The sequence below is a fragment of the Trichechus manatus genome, unplaced genomic scaffold (genome assembly GCF_000243295.1).
Source record: "Trichechus manatus latirostris isolate Lorelei unplaced genomic scaffold, TriManLat1.0 scaffold00087, whole genome shotgun sequence".
NCBI lineage: Eukaryota > Metazoa > Chordata > Mammalia > Sirenia > Trichechidae > Trichechus > Trichechus manatus.
This window is the reverse complement of record NW_004444023.1, coordinates 6,923,803-6,939,752: the sequence shown is the minus strand read 5'-3', so window position 1 is coordinate 6,939,752 and position 15,950 is coordinate 6,923,803. Positions and strand designations below refer to the sequence as shown.

Here is a 15,950-nt window from a genome sequence, read left to right as displayed (position 1 = left end):
ACAAACCCTCTCCGCCACATAGGGACCTTGTGTATTGTTTTACGTGTGTACAAATACTGCTTTAGTAATTTTTTTAGGCTTGGAAGAACTAACTAGTGGAAATCCATTATTCCTGTGGTAGATGAAATAGTAGCAGTGTGCACAGTTTATCATGGGGCAAATGATCAGAACATGTTCCTGTCCATCTTTTCCAGATCATGTATTGATATCCATCTCAGATTGCATTGGAATGTGTTATTCCAGGGATCTTTATCATTTGAGGATGTGGCTGTGGGCTTCACCTGGGAGGAGTGGCAGTTACTGGACCCCTCTCAGAAGGACCTGTACAAGGATGTGATGTTGGAAAACTACAACAGTCTGGTATCAGTAGGTAAGGACAGCATCACCGGGTCACTCACTATGGACTCTTTTCTTTCTCATTTGGTGAAATCTTTAGGGCCCCATGAATATTTAGTGTTTGACCCTAGAGTATATGCTCTCCCCTCCTGAGTAGAAAGGCTTTTACTTAGTAAAGTACAAATACCGTGGTCCCTGAAATACAATGTTTTTCAATTTTCCTAGCTTCCCCATGCATAAATATTTGGTGCCAAGTCTTCAGTCATTTCCCTTTTACAGGATGTCAGGGTACCAAACGAGATTCAGTCTTCGAGTTGGAGCAAGGAGAAACACCATGGATAGTGGAGGGAGCAGTCCATAGTCAGACCAGTCCAGGTGAGTAAGTGACAAGCAAGACAATGGGCAGAAATGACATTAAGATCCCAGGTAGCCAACGAAAGGTTGACACTTTTGAAATGTTTTATATAGAATTCTTCTTGCACCAGCTAGTGACCCAGAAAGCTAATCAACCCCTTTAACGTCTTTGTTCTTTATTAGGGCTGTTTTCCTTTGCCTGTTTTTGAAGGACTGTGTCTCCCCCTTTTTCTGTCTTCTGAATCTGATCACAATCCATCTCATGTAGCACCTTGATTTCTTGGGTTCCATTCTTTCCAGCATCCTCACGTCTTTTCCTTTTCTTCTATGGCAGCCACACTGCCTTGCTATGAAATTCCTCCTTTCTACTCCTACAGTTAATATTGCTCTCAGCAATGCTGTCTACTTTTGAAAGGGTTGATTTCCCTTCCTGCTAGTCCACCTCAGCTTAGTTCATAAAAAAACCACATACATCTCATCTCTCAGGGCAACTTTATCGTTATCTACTTTTTCTCTCCCTGCTTCCCTGGCTTTCCAGATTCAGTTTTGTTATCTTCTGCTTGATTTAAAAGTTCATATTAAGAGTTCATTCACAGACCTAAGCTCTCTGCTCTGTGGTGGAGACTCAAAAGTAACTCTTATATATGATTGACCTACAAGTCAGAAGGAGCCCTGATGGCGCAGTGGTTAAGAGCTTGGCTACTAACCAAAAGATCAGCAGTTTGAACCTAGTAGCTGCTCCTGGGACACCCTATGAAACAGTTCTACTCTGCCTTATACGGTCGCTATGATTTGGAATCGACTCAAAGGCAGTGGGTTTTGTTTATGAGTCAGAGTTGACAACAACTAACAATAACAGCAACAAACCACTTCTCTTTCACCTTCTTACCATTTTTCATTCTGTAATTTTCTCGTTTCTTTGCTTACCTGTTGATTCTTTTTTTTTTTAACTCGACTATAATGATCTCTCTACGAAGGCAGAGAATATATTAGTTACTTTAATGTCTTAAACAAATGTGTGTTGGATGATCAGATCCATCCCCTACAATCCTGGATCAGATTTCCGTCCATGTTTTTTTGTTCTATTCCAACAGTAATTTGTTTCTATTTCTACCTGTGTGGAAATTGGAGCCCTGGTGGCACAGTGGTTAAGAGCTCAGCTGCTAACCAAAAGGTCGGCAGTTCAAATCCACCAGCTACTCTTTGGAAGTGACAGGGAGCGGTTCTACTCTGTCCTATAGGGTCGCTATGAGTCAGAATCAACTCAATGACAATGCTTTGGTTTTTTTTTTTTTAATATGTTAAGCAGCCCATGTTATATTTATTCATTGTAGACTATCCATCATTGTTTCTACAGTGGCTGTTTTCCCTGTTTTTTAATATTTTGTTTTCACATAACAGAAGACACAATTTCATTGTTTCTACAATATGTTTTTCTTTTCCTGTTTTTTAAAATAACTGAGTTTTTTTTTCAATAAACGGTACATATTCACCAGGTAGATTTCTTTTAGACTTTTATAAGACCCAGTCCAAACTGTGTCATTTTTGTACTTCTTTTCCCCCCCGTAAAATGATTGTGGATGTTTTCATTGTTCTTTTTTCTAGAAGAAATATGGGCAATTGACAGTATGCAGTGGCAACCAGGAAACCAAAATGAGCTTAAAAGCTTGGAAAGATGTCTGCAAAGTTTTTCACTTGGAATTAATTTTGGATTAAGCAAAAATCTTGCTCCTTTAACTCAGAGACACAATATGTTTGACTTACATCATAGAAGTTTGCAATCTCGTTTAAATTTTGTCATCCAGAATAGAGGAGATGAAGGAAAGGATTCTGATGAGTTTAGTGGTTACGAGAAATTGTCTGTCCACATGAAGCATGATAAAACTTTTCCTGGTATTAAATACCATGGGTATTTTAAACCCACTAGCATTAGGTCACAGCTCAGTGGCCAGCCAAAAACTTACACAGAAGAGCAACCACATAAATGCAGTGAATGTGGGAAAGTCCTCTACAGAAAGTCACTGCTCTTTTACCATCAGAGAATTCATACAGGGAGAAACCCTGTGTATGCAATGAACATGGAAAAACCTTCTCTTGGAAGAGCCGGCTCAAGAGACATCAGCTATCTCATACTGGAGAGAAGGTCTATGGATGTAATGAATGTGGGAAATCATTTTCCCAGAAGGCATACCTTGTTTTACATCATAGACTTCACACAGGAGAGAAGCCTTATGAATGCAGTGAATGTGGAAGAACCTTTGCTTTTAAGTCAGCACTGACCAAGCATCAAAGAATTCATACAGGTGAGAGACCTTATGAATGTAGAGAATGTGAAAAAGTCTTCAGAAGCAAGTCTGAACTCATTCAACATCAGCGAACTCATACCAGAGAGAGCCATATGAATGCAGTGAATGTAGGAAAACCTTTGCTTTTAAGGCAGCCTTGACCAAGCATCAAAGAATTCATACAGGAGAGAGACCTTATGAATGTAGTGAGTGTGAAAAAGTCTTTGGAAGTAAGCCTGACCTCATTCAATCAACATCAGCGAACTCATTCCAGGGAGAGACTGTATGGATGTAGTGACTTTGGCAAAGATTTTACCCACATGTCATTCCGTATTAAACATAAGGAAACTCATGTCAGAGAGAAAGTGATAAATTCACTGAAAGGGAGAAAAGCTTTCTCAGGGAGACATAGCTCTTTATACATGTGTAAACTCATACAGGAAAAAAACCCTATGAATACAGTGCCTTTGGAAATGCTTTCTTCAAGAACTCAGCCTTTAAACATCTGTGAGCTTCAAGGAGGTAAAAATGTAGTGATTGTGGAACAGCCTTTTCAGGAAGTCAGACCATGGTACATAATTGGGAATTTTCACAGGGAGTATTATGGATTGAATTATGTCCCCCAAAAATATGTGTTGTAAATCCTAAACTCTATACCTGTGGTTATAATCCCATTTGGGAATGGGTTGTCTTTATTATGTTAATGAGATAGGATTAGTGTAGAGTGTGTCTTAAGTCAACCTTTTTTGAAATATAGACAAGATTAAACAGGCAAGGCTAAGAAACAGAGATGGGAGAAGAGAGATGCCAAGCCGCGTGAAGATTGCCCAGGAGGACAAGCTCAAAAGAGACAAGGACCTTCCTCCAGAGCTGACAGAGGAAGCCTTCCGTTAGAGCTGGCACCCTGAATTTGGACTTCTAGTCTCCTAAACTGTGAGAAAATAAATTTCTGCTTGTTAAAGACATTCACTTGTGGTATTTCTATTATAGCAGCACTGGATAACTAAGACAGAATTTGGTATCGAGAGCAGGGTGTTTCTCTAACAGATACCTAAAATGTGGAAGCAGTTTTGGGATTGGGTAATGGGTAGAGGCTGCAAGAGTATTAAGGTGCCTAACAGTAAAAGCCTAGATTGCTTTGAAGAGACTGTTGGTAGGTCCACAACCCTCTAGATTTCATAGAGTTGGATCTTGGCCAACTCAGTTCCGGAGTGTGGGGGTGCTGTTAAGGTGTGTCAGTGGGTGGGATCACCACTCAAAGCTGAGATGTTGGGGCTGCCATAACCAAGGGGCAGAAGAACAGGGCCTGCTGGGGCTGAGAGGGTGGGGTCGACACTCGGTGTAAAAATGGCCTGGAGGCAGTGTCTGATCTCTCTTTTCACAAGGGGGAAGGAGAATCAAGATCAACAGCCCAAGGCTGATTCCTATGAGGCGGAGGTCAGATATGTCTCCTCTCTTCACCATCTTTACCAATTTTGACACTAACTGTCCCTCCCACAGCACTCTGTACTTCTCTGCTGGGTTCAGTAATTCATTCGAATGGCCACACATAAGTCACAGACAATACTCATGATTATGGGGTTTATTAGGGAAGTAAAACCAAACCAAACCAAACCCGTTGCTGTTGAGTGGATTCCAACTCATAGCAACCTGTAGGATAGAGTAGAACTGCCCCATAGGGTTTCCAAGGAGCAACTGGTGGATTTGAACTGCCAACCTTTTGGTTAGCAGCCAAGCTCTTAACCATGGCAAAATTCAGGCTCAGGAACACTCAGGATGCAGTTCTTCCATCAGGAGAGGCTCTTTTTAGCTGTGTTCGCAGGCACACTTTGGTCCTAAGCCTCTGCCCTGCTCAGGCAAATGTTACAAAAGCTTTTTTAGCTCCTGCCAATAAGTGCCCAGAGGCACTCTACTCCGCCAGGAAGCCTCTTGCCCAAAGGCACTCAGCTTTCTTGCTCCATGGGCTGGGAAGCCCACCATGTCGTCTCCTGCCATCATTTCTTTGCCACTGCTTTTTGAGCTCGCTCTCTGCCTCACCTGGTTGTAGGAGCTTCTCCACGCAGGGATCCCTGGTCCAAAGGATGCACTGTCTGCTCCTGGCTGCTCGCTCTTCCTTGGTGGTGGTGGGATCCTCTCTTTCCCACCTCTGGGATGGCTTACCTCAAGCCCAGTGGTATGGCAAAACTGACCAGTCCCTTTGGTGGGCCACAATTACCCTATCTTCCCAGTCCTGCATGGTGGGAGTTAGAAGACCATGGCAAGAAAGGCACACAAAAGTGATCCATCACACCACAGACGGACTAGGAGAATGGGGCCGCCCAAAGCCAAGGGAGTCGAGTTGCCGGCCAGTGGGCATGGAAGACAGAGCTGAAGCCTAGGGCTGAGGGGCCTCCACCTAGAATCAAGAGAGCATGGCCAGCTCCTAGAGTCTGGAGGGCAGGGCCATTGCCCTGATGGTCTCAAAGAATGGGATTATTTTCAAGCCTTGAGAGCTAATGTAAATTGTTCTGCTGAGTCTTGGTCTTGCTAGGTAGGTATCCCTTATCCCTTCTTTTGCTCCAATTTCTCCTATGTACCTGTTCCACCATTGTACTTTTGTTACCTGAATAGGGTCCATGCCCTGGAGCAGTCGATCTAATAAAACATACTCCAAGTCAGAAAGAGGGAGAAAGTTTTAATTCAGGAAGTGTACACCACCGGGTACCCAACAGTAACGCAGGCTGTCTTTAGGGAGTCCCAAAAGGCATTTTTACATTAAAGCTTATATGTGATTTTTACATAGGTTGGAAGTATTGTTATTCATTCGAAGGTAATTACAAGAGACTATCCGGACATTTCCTTATCAGGCTAAAGATATACATATCTGACATCTGGGCTCTAATCTTCCTGCGGGGGATCCTAAGTCATAAAACAAAGTCATTAACAAAGGTATGCGAAAAGGGAGAAGGTGAAGAAAAAAAGAAACTTACAGGTTCATTATGGCATTAGTTATGACAAGATCTCAGTTGCCCATTTTGAAAAGGAGGAAACATGCTGGGGAGTATTAAGGTCACATTTTGGAAGCAGATAACTTGTAGTCTAGATTTCACAGGTTCACAGACAAAGAGGAATTTTGACCCAGGATGAGATACGCCTAATGTCTCACTCATATCTGATTTAGATGATTCAGAAGATGAGATTTGGGACACGGAACTGAATTAAGACCTTTGGGATGGTGTGATGGGGTGAATGTGTTTTGCATGTGGGAAGGACATGAATTTTGGGGGCCCAAAAGGTGGAATGTTATGGATTGAATTGTGTCCCCCAAAAATATGTGTTGTAAATTCTAACCTCTATGCCTGTGATTATAATCCCATTTAGGAATGAGTTGTCTTTGTTATGTTAATGAGACAAAATTATTGTAGAGTGTGTCTTAAGTCAGTCTCTTTTGAGATATAAAAAAGATTAAACAAAGGAAAGAAGCAGAGATAGGGGAAGAAAGATGTCAAGCCACATGAAGATTACCCAGAGGAGAAGCTCAGAAGAGACAGGGACCTTTCTCTAGAGCCTACAGAGAGAGAAAACCTTCCCCTAGAATTGGCACCCTGAATTCAGACTTCTAGTCTCCTAAATTGTGAGAAAATATGTTTCTGTTTGTTAAAGCCATCCACTTACGATTTTTATGTTACAGCAGAACTAGATAACTAAGACAGGGAGTAAACCTTGCAAATGCAGCAAATGTGACAACACCTTTAGTGATTATGTCTTATATGTCTTATTATTTAGGGAAATGATAGAAATTCTGTCATCACTCTCACTCTTCTATCACATTTTAATACCTTTAGAATATGAAATAGGCTTTTTTAATAAATGAAATCTTTGTGGACAGTAGGAGTGGAGTTCTGTAATGAAAATCTGAATATAATGAATGTGGAAACACAAGTGTATTAGTTTTTTATTGCTGCTGTAACAAATTACCACAGATTTGGTGTCTTAAAATAACACAATTTTATTATGTTACAGTTATGGCGGTCAGAAGTCCAAAATGATTCTCACTGGGCTAAAATCAAAGTGTTGCCAGGGCTGTTTCTTTGCAGCCTCTAGGATAGAATACTTGCCTTTTCTGCCTTGAAGAGGCTGCCCACATTCCTTTGCTATTCGTTCCCTTCAATGTTCAAAGGCAGCAGTAGCCAGCCAAGTCTTTCATCACTCTGACATTGACTCTTCTGCCTCCCTCTTCCTCATTTAAGGACTACTGGGATTTACATTGGAGCCTTGGTGGTGCAGTGGTTAAGAGCTATGGCTACTAACCAAAAGGTTAGCGGTTGGAACCCACCAGCCGCTCCAAGGGACAAAGATGCGGCAGTCTACTTTCATAAAAATTACAGCCTTGGAAACCCTATGGGGCAGTTCTATTCTGTCTTATAGGGTTGCTATGGGTCGGAGTCGACTCCATGGCAATAGGTTTGATTTGAGATTACATTGGGTCAACTGGGGTAATGTAGGATAATTTCTCTATTTTAAGATCAGCTTATTAGCAATAAGCGCTCAGCTGCTAACTGAAAGGTCAGTGGTTCGAACCCACCAGCCGCTTTGTGGAGAAAGATGTGCCAGTCTGCTCCCATAAAAATTACAGCCTTGGAAACCTGATGGGGCAGTTCTACTCTGTCCTATAGGAAAGTTGCTATGAGTTGGAATAGACTTGACGGCAGTGGGTTTTGTTTTGTTTTTTTAACTTCTGCTATTTTAAGTCTCTTTTGCTATGTAATGGAACTTATTTACAGTGTCTAGGGTCTAGGGCATGGACATTTTTGGGAGGCTACCATTCTGTCTAGTCCGTCCTGTGGCCACCAGTGATTCATATCTATCCCCCATGCAGAATACATTCACCCTATTTAACATCCCAAAAGTCTCAACCCATTACAGCATCACTCAAGTCTCAAATCTCATCTAAATCTTACCAGTTCAAAAGTATCAAATCTTATCTAAATCATCTAAATCAGGTATAGTTCAGTTTCTAGGTATGCATTCATCTTGAGTTTTCAAAAGTCTTCATATGTGAGCCTATGAAATTTAAGAAATAAGTTATATGATTCCAAAATATTTCATTCCACCTGCTACCTTAATTCCCCTTAGTTATATAATGTAAAATATGCACATGTTCTAAGGATTAAGATGTGGCCATTTTAGGGGGGCCATTATTCTGCCTAACACAACTTCGTTAGATTTTAGCCATAGCTCACTGCTTTCAAGCCTTTTCTATAGTTTTCAAGAGAAAATTTGTCATGAATTTCTTGGGTTTATCCTGTTTGACGTTTACACAACTACTTGAACTGTAAAACCAAACCCAGTGCCATCAAGTTGATTCCGACTCATAGCGACCCTGTAGGACAGGGTAAAACCGCCCCCTAGGGTCTCCAAGGAGAGCCTGGTAGATTCCACTGCTGACATTTTGGTTAGCAGTCTATCTCTTAACCACTGTGCCACCAGGGCTCCTCTAAACCCTAAACTGCGTTCAACTGCAGCTTTCTCGAAAAAGCCCCTTCTAGCCAGAAGCCTTCCCGGAATGCCAGCTGGATGTCCCCTAGAGTTGCTTGGTATCTCTGTACGGACGTTAACTCCAAGATGGCTGCGCCTACTGGGACTTCTCCCCATCCTGCTCAGGCTAAACTTGCCTGAATGTCCGCGATGGACTCCGCCCAGCCTGCGGAGAGCTAGCCGGCAGAGAGCCTGCAGGAGTTAGCGGCCTTGGAAAATTTTGCAAGATCGAGGCCCAGTGGTTGAGATATTCTAGAAATGTGGCAAAATAAGTCGTTTTCAATTGCTTCTCATTGTCCTGTGCCTTGCAAATAAGATGTAAGAAAGACACCTTCGCCCGCTCTACGGCGGTTTTGTTGGAAAATGGCCGCTCCCGGCACGTATCCGCTTACGGGGAGCGAGTATGTTGCGTCATAAAGGGATATTGGGAAAGCATACTTTGAGTGTCTGGAAAGTGGCCGAGTGGCTGTGGTCCAGCGCCGTCCACAAAGCTTCTGAGGGTCCGGTCAGCCGCGTAGGTGGGACCGCGGGACGGGGGGCACAGAGGGAAAGTGTTTAGAAAAGTGAGTTTCGGGATTCGTCTCCAGTGATGGAGATGGAGATCGTCGGTCAAGTCAGTTTTGGGTTCTGGACGTGTTTCGGGGCCACGGAGATCGTGTTGGGGCTTTTGTGTTCGGGAGCGCATCGGGGTCGGTGTTGGAGGAAGGAGAATTTTCCATGACGTGGGGTGCGGGTGGTTCCGCGTCGGAGGATCATTTAGGAGATCCTTGTTGAGGGTTACCTGTGTAGGGGGAGCTCGTGGGGTTTCGCGTTGGGAAGTGTCGGGAGGTCTCTTCGAGTAGCGCGTGGAGGGGTGTCTGCGTTGGGGTGCCGGTTATTGAAGTGAGTCGTGGCGCTCGGTGTTGGGAGCAGCGTTTGGGAATTCCGTGTTTGTTGTTTATCGTATGCTTGCTTTCAAGGGTGAGTTTCCTATCTCCTAGACAAGAAAATTCACTTTCAGGTCATTGTAACCTGCAAATCAAGGTATAAATCAAGACCAAAACAATAACTTGAATATCACCCTTTGTTTGGTAATTAAACCGTATACTTATAATTAATCTGTGAGTCCAAAAAAAATCATAGTGGAAATATTTGGAATTACATTTTAATAATAATCCTACATGTCAGCCTTTGGGCAATTCATAACTCTTGTGGAATTCATTTAAAGAGGTCATTGTAGGGAATTTATATCTTTAAATGCATAGATTAGAAAAGAAGGGAGGATGAAAATCAGGATAGTTCCTTTTTTTTTTGTACTGGAGCAGATGGTGGGTTTGAACTGCCAAGCTTTTGGTTAGCAGCAGTAACTCTTAACCACTGTGCACCCAGGGCTCCGACTTTCTAAATTAGTATTTAGAAATGCTGGCTTCCTAGAATTGATAGGGAAAGCTTCCTTCTTTTTCTTTGATCTGAGATTTTAAATATTGGAATCATCTGTAGAGATTAGATGGCACTCATCAGGCCCTGGTCACTTTTTTTTTTTTTTTTTAACTCATTTTTTCATGAAAATTCGCAAGCATATACAGGAGTGGAAAAAAAAATACTATATGTGCCCGTTGCTCATCTTCAACAATTATAAATTCATGGCCAATTTTATTCATCTATTTTTCTCTCGAGAATTTCATTGCAAATCTAAGGTTTCGCGTCCTTTTACTTATGAATATGCTTCTCTAACTGGTAAGGTCATAAAAAAGATTATAACCACTAGGAAGTTTTTCAGTGTATCAAAATTAACAGTTTATTTCACTGAGTAAAGCCAAAAGCCCAACCTGCTCCCCTTGAGTGGATTCTGACTCATAGTGACCCTATAGGACAGAGTAGAACTGCCTTGTAGGGTTTCCAAGGCTGTAATCTTTATGGAACCTAACTACTGCATCTTCTGTAAAGGGGCTGGTAGGTTCGAACAGGCAGCCTTTTGGTTAGCAGCTGAGCACTGCTAACCAGAGATCCTTTTTCACTGAATACTCAGTCCATGTTGCATTTTTTCTGATCATCTCCAGGTTGACTTTTAATGTTAGTTTGTTTGAATCATAATCCAAATAACATGCATGCATAGCATTTACTCGTTGTTTCTTTTATTCTATAATAGTACCCCTTTGTGTGTGCATACGTGTGTGTCCTCATGCCTCTTAATATGTTGCAATAAGTACATAGCAGCAGCTTTGAAGAATTCTTTCCAAAAAAATTAAATAAGGAACTAACAAACTGCAGTTGCTAAGTTCAACTACCTATCATTACCTAGATGGTGGTTCTTATTTTCGTAGTTGAATTTAGGAAAAATTGGTAGTGGAGGAAGGTGGGGAAGAATAAATTAAACTATACCGGGAGAAGAAATCAGGTTAATCCAGAAGGAGAGACATCCTATGAGATAAATGACCTGTCTCTTCTTCTCTTCCTTTATTTTTTCCTGAAGCATATAAGGCTATGTATTTATCACATTTGGTACCATCCTTAATTTTATTTCAAGTGGAGATTTATTTTCTTAAATTTTGTAATTTTTATTTTAATTGCTTTAATTTTAAAAAATCCTATGCTTAAAAAGGTATAAAATTCACTTTCCAATGTAATATCCAGCCATGATAATTACTAACATATTTGTGAGTGTGTATGTGTGTGTCATACACACAGAGAGATGTATTCCTTTACTTCTGTAGAAATATAGGGTCATTTTACACATACCCGTTGCTGTCAAGTCAATTCTGACTCATAGCGACCCTATAGGACAGAGTAGAACTGCCCCATATGGTTTCCAAGGAGTGGATGGTGGATTCAAACTGCTGACCTTTTGATTAGCAGCGGATCTCTTTAACCACTATGGCACCAGGCCCCCCATATTATACATACGTATACATAATTACTTTTTTTACATAATTAATTTTTAAATAAAAGTAATGTGTTTTGTATTTGGTTCACTATATTATGGGCATCTTTTTTCCAGTAAATACGGATTACAATCTTAAATAATTGTATAGTGTTCCATTAGATGGATTATAATTTTTCACTCAATTATCTATCAGTGGACCTAAATAGTATCTTTACATTTGTTTTTGCTTACTTTATTTTTTGTTTTTATAAATTACCAAAAATAAACAACCAAATGCAGAAATTATCGAACAAGATCGTTAATATCACATGCAAGTAAAATTTTGCTGAAGATCATTCAAAAGCTGGTTGCAGCATTATATCAACAGGGAACTGCCAGAAATTCAAGCTGAATTCAGAAGAGGATGTGGAACGAGGGATATCTTTGCTGATGTCAGATGGATCCTGGCTGAAAGCAGAGAATACCAGAAAGATGTTTACCAGTGTCTTATTGATTATGATACAGGAAGCATCAAAAGCAAATGGAAGGAATACTTAGAGTCACTGTACTGAAAAGAACTGGTTGATGTACAGCCATTTCAGGAGGTAGCATATAATCAAGAATCAGTGGTATTGAAGGAAGAAGTCCAAGCTGCACTGAAGGCATTGGCAGAAAACAAGGCTCCAGGAATTGACGGAATACCAATTGAGATATTTCAACAAACGGATGTCGTGCTGGAGGTGCTCACTCATCTTTGCCAAGAAATTTGGAAGACAGCTACCTGGCCATCCACCTGGAAGAGATCCATATTTGTACCCATTCCAAAGAAAGGTGATCCAGCAGAATGCAGAAATTATTGAACAGTGTCATTAATATCACATGCAAGTCAAGTTTGCTGAAGATCATTCAAAAGCAGTTGCAGCAGTACATTGACAGGAAACTGCCAGAAATACAAGCCAGATTCAGAAGAGGACTTGGAACGAGGGATATCATTGCTGATGTCAGATGGATCTTGGCTGAAAGCAGAGGATACCAGAAAGATGTTTTCCTGTGTTTATTGACTATGCAAAGGCATTTGACTGTGTGGATCATAACAAATTATGGGTAACATTGCAAAGAATGGGAATTCCAGAACACTTAATTGTGCTCATGAGGTACATAGATCAAGAGACAGTTGTTCAGACAGAGCGAGGGGACACTGCATGGTTTAAAATCAAGAAAGGTGTTTGTCAGGGTTGCATCCTTTCACCATACCTACTGAGTCTGTATGCTGAGCAAATAATCCGAGAAGTTACACTGTATAAAGAAGAATGTGGCATCAGGATTGGTGGAAGACTCATTAACAACCTGCCATATGCAGATGACACAACCTTGCTTGCTGAAAGCAAAGAGGACTTGAAGCACTTACTGATGAAGATCAAAGACCATGGCCTTCAGTATGGATTACACCTCAACATAAAGAAAACAAAAATCCTTACAACTAGACCAATAAGCAACATCATGATAAATGGAGAAAAGATTGACATTGTCAAGGATTTCATTTGACTTGGATCCACAAGCAACACCCAAGGAGCAGTCAGGAAATCAAACAACGTATTCATCGGGTAAATCTACTGCAAAAGACTTCTTTAAAGAGTTAAAAAGCAAAGATGTCACTTGGAGGACTACAGTGCACCTGACCCAAGCCATGACATTTTCAATCACCTCATATGCATGTGAAAGCTGGACAGTGAATAAGAAAGACTGAAGAAGAATTGATGCCTTTGAATTATGGTTTTGGCAAGGAATATTGAATATACCACGGACTGCCAGAAGAACGAACAAGGCTGTCTTGGAACAAATACAGCCTGAGTGTTCCGTGAAAGTGAGGATGGCAAGCCTTCATCTCATGTACTTTGGACATGTTATCAGGAGAGACCAGTTCACAGAGAAGGACATCATGCTTGGTAAAATAGAGGGTCAGTGAAAAAGAGGAAGACCCTCAACTGGATTGACACAGTGGCTGAAATAATAGGCTCAAGCATAACAACAGTTGTGGCTCAAGACCGGGCAATGTTTCATTCTGTTGTAGATAGTGTCACTATGAGTCGGAACCAACTCGACAGCACCTAACAACAACAAACAAAATGCAAGTGTAGGTAATAGTTTTCATGAGTTCTGTGAGTCTTTGTAAGGAGCCCTGGTGGTGCAGTGATTAAGTGCTCAGTTGCTAACTGAAAGGTCAGCCATTTGACCCCACCAGCCACTCCACAGGAGGAAGTTGTGGCAGTCTGCTTCTGTAAAGATTTACAGCCTTGGAACCTGTATGAGGCAGTTCTGCCCTGTCCTAGAGGGTTGCTATGGTCAGAATTGGCAATGGATTTTTGATTGGTGAGTCATTCTAGTGAATTATCAAACCTACCAGGAGCAGTGAGAACTATTAGAGAGGCTGGCATTTGCCTATTTGGCAGGGGCTGGAAGGACAGAGTCCTGACTTGTGGAGACCAGACTCTGGGTAGGTAGGGAGAGAGAAAGTGCCACATGAGTGTCTGGTGTCAGAATGGTGAAGTGGGAAAGTGGGGATTTGAGTTATCTTCATATTTTGGAAATTAGCCTTATGTTGGCTATTATTCACACACATATCTTCCTATGGAGACTTGGCCTGTGAAGTAAAAGCTTCCAAGGTGTTATACAAAGAGACGGATGAAATACTAGGGCCTTATGTTAGAGCGAGTCCACATGGTAAGAGAGATTAAGAGTGGGGACCCAGGTGTATGTCTTCTTATAATTGAATTTGCTCTTGAATCCACAGGTTCTGGTCTACAACAGCAAGACATTTTAAGTGATGGAAGAACTGAGTTTCTCGGCTTGGGAGACCATTGTTTCTGGTAACAGTCTGACGTGAGATATCTGACCACAACTTTCACAGAGGTCCAGAGAAGACAGAAGACAGAACACTCCCTAGAGTTACTAGTCCTTTCTTAAGAACAGAAGAAAATGACCAAGGCCCAGGTGAGGTTTGTTTGACTATTTTATTTTGTTTCCCAATGGATTTGTGGAAGCTTTTAGAAGACAGTTTGACTGAATGAGACAGGATCTGTAGATAAAAATCATGATCAGGTGGAAAATAAGTTTAGGTTATAATCTTAAAATCAGGGCAAATTAGGAAGCAAAATATGTAGGCCATAGGATTCATACAAAGTTCTTAATGTTGGAGCATAGTTGAGGGATTGTGTGAGACCTTGTGGGTTTCTTTAGCTATGAAATTGTAATTTTTCTTGGCAGTCATAGTAACAAGAAAAACATGAAAAGTTACATGATTTGCAATGTCTGTGAGGAGAAGGCAAACCAATTCTTCAGGGGAAGTAACATTTCATTGTTCTTGTGTTTTAAAAATTCCTTGGAGCAAGCAAAGCGGGTAATGCCAAAGCAAAATGCAATTGGAAAAAATTATTCCAAAACACTTTGGCTTGACAATAGAGCATTCTGGTCTGACTTTACCCGGATGAAAGGCTGGATTATCCAATAGAATGAATGGACTGCTTAACCTACAAATGGTCCTGTATGAAGAAGAATTTTCTCAACCAAATTTTGGTTATTGATTTGGCAGGAGACAGCTGAATGTTCCCATTTTTGGATAAAAGCTTGGAGTACAGTTATTGACAGTGCTAACTTTGTCCCTTCTTAACTCCAGGTTTAAAAAATGAAGTCACAGCAAATGATTCGTGCTTTGATTTTCATATTTTTTAATGATTAAAATGATACATTTGCATGCAAGAGATTTAAGCAAACACAAGTATGTGTAGAATAAGAGAATATCCTTTGTTTTTTCCTAACCAAGTACCAACCTAAAAGTAACAAATTTTAATAGTCTGGGGCTCCATTCAGTCCCTTTCTGTTAATTTACATGTGGTACAACATACTTATATTTATACATATACTTATATAGACTTATATGTGTGTTCACGTACTTATATACATACAGTTGTACATATTATTAAAGATTTTAACATGTCTTCATATATATTACTTGGGGGCTTGATTTTTTTCTTTTAAGAGAATGCTTTGGAGTCAGTATGGATACATTACCTCACTGATTTTAATGTTTGCATGGTATTTCATAGCATGGAGGTGCTGTAATTTTCCCTTGGTTCTTTTGATGGAAATTTACATTGTCAGTGGCATCTCACTATTATAAACAATGAAATAATGAACATCCCTACTATACATTGTTTTCTGGTGGTGGTTGTTACTTGCTGCTGAGTTGATTCTGATTCATGGTGAACCTGTGTGTTACTGAGTAGAACTGCTTCATAGGGTTTTCTTGGCTGTAATCTTAATAGAAGAAGATTGCCAGGCCTCTTCTTCTGTGGCACTGGCAAGTGGGTTTGAACCGCCAACCTTTAGGTTATTAGTTGAATGCAAACTCTTTGCACCACATAGGGACCTTGTACATTGTTTTACATATGTGCAAATACTGCTTTAGTAATTTTTTTGGCTTGGAAGAACTAACTAGTGGAAATCCATGGTCCTGTGGTAGGTGAGGAGCCCTGGTGGCACAGTGGTTAAGAGCTCAGCTGCTAACCAAAAGGTTGGCAGTTTGAATCCACCAGCTGCTCCTTGGAAACCCTATGGGG

General features: G+C 40.9%; 1 protein-coding gene and 1 pseudogene across 1 annotated transcript in view; both read left to right on the top strand.

Moving 5' to 3' along the window:
• Positions 1-359: 359 nt before the first annotated feature.
• Positions 360-15,950, top strand: part of LOC101346929 (zinc finger protein 613-like) — a 25,693-nt gene continuing 10,102 nt past the window's right edge. Inside the window, exons 1-4 of the mRNA XM_023736462.1 lie at positions 360-370; positions 616-711; positions 5,758-5,903; positions 14,126-14,325. Of these exons, the coding sequence (XP_023592230.1) occupies positions 14,311-14,325 (15 nt within the window). The 5' untranslated portion in view covers positions 360-370; positions 616-711; positions 5,758-5,903; positions 14,126-14,310. The remainder of the gene's footprint in view (positions 371-615; positions 712-5,757; positions 5,904-14,125; positions 14,326-15,950) is intronic.
• LOC111821512 (zinc finger protein 577-like) lies at positions 2,560-3,822 on the top strand (annotated as a pseudogene).